Source organism: Porites lutea, chromosome 11 (assembly GCF_958299795.1).
Source record: "Porites lutea chromosome 11, jaPorLute2.1, whole genome shotgun sequence".
Classification (NCBI taxonomy): Eukaryota; Metazoa; Cnidaria; class Anthozoa; order Scleractinia; family Poritidae; genus Porites; species Porites lutea.
Window position 1 is genome coordinate 14,787,509 of NC_133211.1, and position 8,926 is coordinate 14,796,434.

At 41.3% G+C, this 8,926-nt stretch overlaps 1 protein-coding gene across 1 annotated transcript in view; it reads left to right on the forward strand.

Annotated features, from left to right (window-relative positions):
* LOC140951820 (inosine-uridine preferring nucleoside hydrolase-like) overlaps positions 1 to 2,339 on the forward strand; it is a 3,417-nt gene extending 1,078 nt beyond the window's left edge. Inside the window, exon 2 of the mRNA XM_073401173.1 lies at positions 936 to 2,339. Coding sequence (XP_073257274.1) covers positions 936 to 1,666 — 731 coding nt within the window. The 3' untranslated portion in view covers positions 1,667 to 2,339. The remainder of the gene's footprint in view (positions 1 to 935) is intronic.
* Positions 2,340 to 8,926: the final 6,587 nt, after the last annotated feature.

Below are 8,926 nucleotides of genomic sequence, written 5' to 3' on the forward strand. Positions count from 1 at the left end.
CTAAAGCACAAAAAAGCTCAAAAGTTGATTTTATGCAGGATATTCGGTGACCTATACGGAAGACTGGGAGACTGGTGCTATATCTTGGAGTCTCCCTGATAATCTGTTGGAATATATGAAAACTTTCTATGGGGGGGGGGGGGGGGGGTTGGGGTGTCATATGTCCCTGCTATAAATTTTAAATATATCCATTTTGCATAATTTGAGGAGTAGGCCATGTCCCTGTTGGTATTTTACCCATCTTTATGTTCTTTGTCGCCATTTCATCTAGTTCTATGTCACTAGTTCAATGCCATGTCGCTTGTGGGAATTTTACCCCATACTAGCAGGGCCTCATAAAAAACCACCTATTCCAAAATACGGGTAATCTGCAAAATCTTTGTCACTGATGAAAGATGAGTAAAGATGCAATTTTTTTTAATTTTGTCAAAATTTGGGGCTGAATTCCAGACTCTCACCCAGAAAAGCCCAAAACCACTTTTTATCCACGACATTCCTTTGGTATCCAGGAGACTCATGGCTCATTTAGAATCCAGGAGAATAGGCATTGCAAGAAATGGGATTTTTAGAGTTGAGTCACTGGTACTGAGATTAGGTCATGCATTTTTTCTGCTGAAAATGGGTACTCTAATGGCACTCATAGAACTCCCATTAATGATTGGTGTGTAGGGCCTAATTATTTTAGAAGCCTCAAGATTCACCTATTCAGTTTGTGGATATGGGTAAACTACCCAGACTCCAATCTCTTGATACAAGTATACTGCCACTTTTCTTTGAGGAAACTCCATTACTATATTTGGCTTAATGTCTAAGTATCCTGCTTATCAAAAAAAGTATAGCAATGATGATGATGATGATGATCCCCTTTTTTGAATTTGAAAACATGAGCAAACATAGGGTTAAGTAACTCACATCTCACTAACCTTTTTTGGCAGGTGAGCTGAAGAAACATGCCTCCCATTTTCATGGTCTTGATGGTTTAGGTGAGGTTGAAGATATTCCACACCCAGACCTTTCATTGCTGAAGACTGAACATGCTGTGAATGCCCTGATCAGACTTATCAATGAACATCCAGGGGAAATAACATTGGTTCCTATTGGTCCATTGACTAACCTTGCTCTTGCTTGCCGACTCGATCCAACTATTTGTTCCAAACTGAAAGAGATTGTTATCATGGGAGGAAACATAGAAGCAAAGGGCAACACCTTTGTGACTGCTGAATTCAATTTCCATTTTGATTCAGAGGCAGCCCATATAGTGCTAAACGAATTCACATCTCCAATATCTTTGGTAACATGGGAAGTGTGCCTCCAACATGCCCTACCATGGGAATTTTACTATACCTACTGTGGTCTGGAGACAAAGAAAGCTCATTTTGTAAAGAAGATTACACGAGCAAGTTCAGATTTCTATAAAAAGAAGTTTGCAGGTATGGGTGTAGGTTATACAAGCTGTGACCCTTTTGCCTTAGGTGTTGCTGTTCAGCCAGATATTGTCTCTAAAGAGACAAGTGTGTATGCAACAGTTGAACTTCATGGGCATTTGACTCGGGGCCAAATGGTTGTAGATTGGCGAGCACATCTTGGAAAGAAACCCAATGTCAAGATAATACAAGAAGTTGACCTGGAAGCCTACAAAGCCCAGATGATGAAGTCTGTGCAGTAGTACATGTTTGACTTTGTTCTGACAGTATATTGATAAGTTGAACCTACTTCTTTGACTGAGCAAAAACTGCCTTAAATTGTTAGAATTTTTTAGACCAATATATATTTCATGATACGTATAAAAAACGTTTGCTGATGGGACATTGGTGAAACAAGGCATTTGTGGCGAAATGACCGGTCACCATTTTTATTTGATCCACATAGATCATTTAAACAAATTTATTATAAAATTAAGTTAGTAGATAAGAGATGATTTAGGCAACTACTGGTATTAGAGACACCCTTGAGACCATGAGTTTGTTAGTGTTTGTTAGCGAGAACCCATAGCAGGGTGCAAGTAGAAATTTCTCCAAAAACATTCGCTTTATACAGATAATGTGTCTTTATATTCAGATTCATTGTAGAATCAACTCTTGACAGACTGGATGAATGGGAACTACTGATAGCAACGAACTGCATTCGCCCTTGAAGATAAGACTTAAACCAGTGGTGAGCCTTGTTTAGAATAGATTAAATTCTGGCGGACGTGACAAAAGCGTGACCACGCAAGAGAGAATGTATGAGAGCTGCACGCAAAATTCGACCTGATCTTAAAAGAGGGCCTGTTTACATCAAGGTGAGGGACCTCAGGCAGGTGAGGTAACCCACTTAGGTGGGGTAACCTGCTCGACCATATAATAGCGGAGCTCCACGCGCGCGCTGAGCCCCATAGCTAAGGTAATCTACTCATCCCAGAAAATTTGGTAATCACGTGACCGTACACCGACCGCCCGCCGACCGTCCGTCCGAACCGCAGGCATACCAATGAATTTTGGGCAGTCTGTGTGCATAATAAGTTTTGTTTTGGCGCGAAAACGAATGGCCACCCGCGTTTTGTGAAGTAAAAACAACTTAGTCCAGTGAAATCAACTCAGAACAAAAAGCAATTTTTCGTATCGGTTGACGGAATTTGTTTTTACATCCGTATTTTCTGCATATTTTATCAACTATGTCCTCTAGTTTGGAATATAGAGATAGAGAGAGGCAAAGAAAACGAGAATGTAGGCGGCAAGCAAGCCAAGCTCAACGAGATCGAGAGTGAGAGCGGCAGAGAACCAGAAAAAGGAGGCAAAATTTTATCTCATTTCAATTTGATCACGTTTACATGAGAGGTGGGGTGACCCGCCAAGCTGGGTAACCTGGTCTGCCAGACCGGGTAACCCTCTCAGCTGGGTTGAAATTTTGCCATGTAAACGTTACTCGCCTTGCCGGGGTCGGAGTCGTGATACATCAAATTCGCGCAAAATTCACTCTGGCGGTAACTTTGCATCATTTAAGGTAACAATAGAAAGCCACAGCACTGAGGGTTGCAGCAAGAGCAGCAAGTGAGTGTAGAAGAGCATTAATAGCCAAAACAGGTGGTTTGTCAGCATTTTTCTTGTTTAGGAGCTTAGCAACCATTCAATAATCTTGAGAAAGTGCATCGCGGGATGGTGGGGTTGTAAGATTGCATGTAAAGGAGGGATATTATTTAACCCAACCCCACCCCACCTCCATGTAAACAGGCCCTTGATTGGCTCCTTTCTATCAACTGGGGATATTCGGTTCGGGCGGATCCAAACCCGGGTTCCGTGTTTTAAGTGATCCACACGACCCCCAGCCCCAATCTTCTCCTGAGTAGCTCCCTCTCCCCAAGAAGGCCTCTTTTAATGGGGTATGAAGCTTGCAAGTGGCAACATCGAATGGCTAAATGTTTTTAACTGGAAAATCCATGTTGATTTTCCCTGTCGCTCCTTTCCCAATAAATGAGAACAAAAGAAGTTATTGTGTAAACTGAAAATTCGATGATTTCGCAGAAGTTTCTGAAGAAAACCGTCGTTTTAGTCACCGAAGTGAGTGACTGGTTGCCAAGCCATTGTTTGAATAATAAACTCATGCTTATCAAATTAATGAATTGAAAAGATCCTATTAAATTGAAAAGTTCAGGTTTTTTTGAAATACCTCTTTAAACACCAGTCAACGGACTGAATGTAAGCGCTGCCAATGTCAAAGATATTTGAGAGATGAGCAACCCATTGTGGAGAAACGTAAGTGGCAGGTTTTGGTAAGCTTTGCAATAGAACTCTGTTGTTGTCGAGTGTGTGGACATTCATTTAGGCACAGAATTGCGAGTTTGTGTAGCTTTTTTCAAGAAAACGCCATTTTTTTGTTTTTTCCGCAGGGTGCCGCATTTTGGCACATTTTTAGACCCATAGGTGGCTTCCACCGTGGGGTATAAGTGACTTGATGACAAATACGCGACAAATGTCCGGGAAGGAAAGGAAAAAACTTCAAAACCCTTTCCTCACCTCATCCAGCTTGAGGTGCCTGTGTACGTTCAAGTGTCTGCAAAATTCTTCCTGCCCCTGATTGGATAGCTTGCGAAAAGAAACGTTTCTCCTCGCTCATTAGACTTTCTCAAAGTCCTTCGCTTCTCCTTTCCGGTTCAGCTGGAGAAAAATTTTGAGCTCGACTTGTGGGCAAGTCTACTCGCTCATCGCCGTCATCGCCGCTGGGGGACGTTTCGCGAGGAGGAACTTCTGCGACTCAGCGACAGTTCCATACCGATGACGTAAATCAATGTTTACAAAAAAATTTTACTTTCCTCCAGCTCGATTTTGGTATTAAAAGTGTTGTGTTCATCTGCGAACGAGCTCCAGCAAAATTCAAACGCTTCTTCTAGAGAAGAATATATTCCACAAATATTAACGTTTTGTCATAGATTCATAGCGTTTACATTTGGCATTTGTAGCCTTTTGTCTTCTGTCAGTGATTCGTAATCAATAGTTATATTATAATTCTTCATATGATACGAAAGCCGAATTCGATAATTGTTTTATTATTCATTCCAAATAATTCCTAGTTTAAAAACAAAGCTAAAACATGCTTACCCCTATCGATCGATGTTAAGTTCACCTTCGATAGTGCACGTTTAGGGTTGTTCAGCTCCGCAAATATTCTCCAAATAGTCAGAATAGTAGATGTCGCCCTTCGAGTTGTGTTCTTGCTGTTCTTGCCATGTTTTTAGCTATAATTTCGCCTATTTCTTGCTCTTGAAACGAGTGAAATGTGTTACCCTGGGTGCCAGAGATTTTTCTAGCGCGGTTTCCGGTTTCTGTCAAGTCTTCGGCCAACACCAAAAATTTCCTCTGCACGCGAGAAAAGCCTGTGGTACCCAGGGTGAACCCAGGGTGAAATTGTCCGCCATTTTTTTGTTTTCACAACGTCGTCCCCAGGTCTTCTCGGTTAACGGTGTATTAACCTGCAAGAACGCGGTATAGTCAGGTCTCTTAGTGCAAAATATAGGCCGGATCGTTACAGACGTGACAAAAGTGTCAAATTTGGCACAGAGCTTCCTTAGCACCTACCGATTAATACTGGAGGGAGTGCCCGTTACAAATGGTCCAAATTACAGATAAAAGGGGGGGTTAACTTTCACCTATACTAGCAAATTGGGTGCGCTGTGGTGAGTACTCTTCTTGTTTGATTTGGCTAAAAACCATTTGTTGCAAATTTTTAAGTTTTTAATTTGGTAACGTTTAGTTGTTGTTACACTATTCAAAATAGTTTTACATGTACATAATACTGACTAGTGCCCAGTCTCCACACGGTAGGTGTGGCCATGTTCATTGTGCGGACTGTGCGGCTATCAGTGTCACTGCTAAGACTTCTTGCCAGTGATAATATCCTTACATATCAATTTAAACAGATCACAAAGCCAGCTTTCAAAGATGTCATACAACAACATAAAACTCAAATGTATCACATCCTGAACGATAGAATCGTTAAAGTTTGACATGCCACATGAACGACCTCATGAACCGTAACTGACAACGCGCCCACTTTGTAATTGTGCAGCTAAGATTAGATTGTAATTTGCTTCGTTGGTAACCCTGTCCTTGAGATAATGATTAAAACATGTCAACCTCGTCCTCAGGGGGAAAAGGAGGAGCAAGGGTGGCACAGTTGGTTAGTACGCAGCCTTCGGGGCGAGAGGTCCCGAGTTCGAGCCCGGTGCCAACACCTCCTTATTTCAACTTCTCTTTTTTCTGTGTAGCTTTGACTAGCTTTAAATACCCTTAAAACGGAGAATTAATGGAGAAAGGGGGGTAAAAGGAGCGCACCGTCGACCTCAAGTTTATCACTTATTATTACTGTCACGAGTTATTGACGTAAAACATGGTCGCTTTACCTTTTTCTACCTTTTTATTAAGCCCTGGGGACGAGGTTGTAAAACATGCCTCTCCAGGAATTTTTAACACTCTTTATTTTTTGCACATTTGCATTTAAAAAGAAGTGTATGAGGTCCCTGCATGCCTATACACCTGTAAGCGGCTCATTCACTTCAGAGCCCTTGGACCAGAGTGTTAATGGCAGGTCTATAAGATCTTTCATAAAAAAGGAAGGTCGTCGCGTGCGTTACAATTTACAAGCAAACTAACTTCAGAAGAGCTGAAATTTACAGGAACAAGGCCTCTTTTAGCCAACCAATGATGCATCATTTATGAAAATGAATGTAATTTGTTTGATGTAATTAGGCGAATACCCCGTGGTTACGAAATCTTACGATCATGAATTCCTCAAGAGCAATTCAGTTACCAACTTTTCACAAAATAATGCTGTGGAAAATTACATAAAATACCAAAAAAGCAAGGGTCAACAATAATTATGGCCTGGTCCCTTATAATAATGGAGTGGTCATGATAAAGAAGCCCATCAGCCCCAACTTTGACCACTCAAACAGATTTTTGACAGATTACGTACTGCAAAACTTTGCATTCACTTATGCCTATGTTGCCACACCAGGAGCCTAGAAATCGGCTCCTGTTCACACCTTGTTTTTATTGCTGAATATCATTCTAAAGAGCTTTACGAAATATTTTGTTAGTAGGGGTGTTTTGAACATGATTGATATTTAGAGATGGTGACAAAAACGAACACAGAAAAAGTTGCAAAACAAGACGCATGAAACAACCGCAATCTAATGTTCGTTTTACACCGATATAATGGCTTCTTTGGCTGCCATGCTGACGTTCTTGAAGATGGCCGGTAGTATCACAACTAGTCCCGGGTTAGGTATACCGTTTATTACCAGTTTCACGGTTCCTGAGACTTAGGGCCTGTTAACATAAAGGTGGGGGACCCCAGGTAGGTGAGGTAACCTGCTTAGGTGGGGTAAAAAAATAACCCTCCTTCACATGCAATCTTACAACCCCTCCATCCTGGGGTGCAGTTTCTCAGGATTATATGAATGGTCGCTAACCATGTAAACAAGAAAAATGCTGGCAAACCACGTCTACGCTCAATTGCTGCTCTTGCTGCAACCTTCATTGTTGTGGCTTTCTATTGTTACCTTTAATAATTATATGAAGCCACCCAGCGCCAAAGTGAATTTTGCGCGAATTTGATGTATCTCGAATCCGACCCCGACTAGCCTGGGTTTCCTCACCTTGAAACGTTGACATGGCAAAATTTGACCTCAGCTGAGAGGGTTACCTGGTGTGGCAGACCGGGCTACCCACCTTGAAGGGTGACCCCACCTATCACGTAAACGTGATCAAATTAAAATGAGAGATTACATGGACAGGCGGGTTACCCCACCTAAGTGGGTGACCATTCTTACCTGGGGTCCCCTTCCTCCATGTAAACAGGCCCTAAAAGTTAGCCCGGCCCCCTCTCTTCAGTTTCAGCAGTTAAACTATTCACCATTTATCATTTGAGTCAATCTTGTACCACTTGAGTCTCACTTTTAAGACTTGATAAGCTGTTATTATTTTTGGACATGAGTACTTCAGTGCCAAATGTAGAGGCTTCATGTTAAACTGTGCTGTTTTTTGAAGCTTGGGCTAACTTGTTTCTTTTTTTTCGTTTATGAGACCAGATTTTTTTTTTTTTTTTTTTGCTTTGTAAAGCTTAGACAAACTGCGGAAATTGTAAATGATATGACTTTTGCCACGGTGCTTGCTTCTCTGTCAAAACATGCACTTGCGTCCAGCAGATAACTGGATAAAGAGAAACTGAAAGGCATCCAGGCCTATGTTAAGCTGAAAAATTAATTACCTCCCTAGGAAAGAACTATTTTGGGTTCTGTCATTTCGTTATTTGTTCTTCATGAATAGCTGTCATAAATCCCTGATGATATGTGATACAACAGACTCTTTGACAATTTCTTTTTTTCTGAAATTTTGTTTGCTTTCTTCAGCTTAAAGTGACATGTAATGACTAGTAATACTTGATAAATAAGGCTTAAGCCACACAATAAGGCCTCCTCTAATTGAAATACATTAGAAAAGGAGAAGAGACCCCAGAAGCTGAGTACTTGCAAGTTATGAAGCAAAGACGAGGCCATCTTAGAAATGACTTATGAAAATGTGGGCGGACTGTGGACTTGCTTTAAGGGCACAGTAATAATCAACTTAATTATACAATCAATAAGCAAAAATGGATGGGAATGCCAGATGTTCGAGTGAAATTGTTGTTTACAACCTGAGAATAGAATTCAGAGTGATTTAAGGTATTAAATAACAATTTTCAATCAATACACCACAGGGACCCCAGCAGGTGAAATTTACAATAATTAAATCCTTTTTAGCACGCTTCAGTGGCATATTTGCAGTGGGCACCCCCTCTAATATTCATGGTACTGCAATAAGCTATCGCTGTGCAAAGTTTGGTGCTTTTGTCAACTCTGTAACGATCCTGACCCTAAGAGACCTGACTAGTATTTTTGACCTCATTTCCTCGTTAAACACAAAATTCTTCCAAATTTGGTCATCAGTAACTGGTTATGGGGAATTATGCGTGTGCTTTCAAACTTAATCGCGTCTATTTGGACCCGCTCAATATGTCAAATGCAGGCGACTTTTCCTGGAGTTGAATTCTTAAGGACTTTATTCAGGTTCAAAAAGAGGAAGGAAAATTCGTCGTCGTGTCCACGTCTAACCTGAGATCAGGCTCTATTTTCGCCGTTAGAGAGAATGTATAAGAACCGCTAAAATTGAATTGGGCCTGATCTCAAGTTAGTCCACGTCCTCCATAAAACGGAAAATTAGGAGGTTTCACGTCGTAGTCGTGCAGTGGACGTCAAAGAAATGTACTAAGAAGCGTGATGAACGTGCAGGATTCCGGACAGATTTTATGTCATGGGGACGTTTCCCTGTTTCCCTGTAGGCTGTTCTCGCAGGCTTCTGATTGGACAGCCATTTCTAGGAACAGCCGTAACAGCCAAAGGATAAAACTCCGC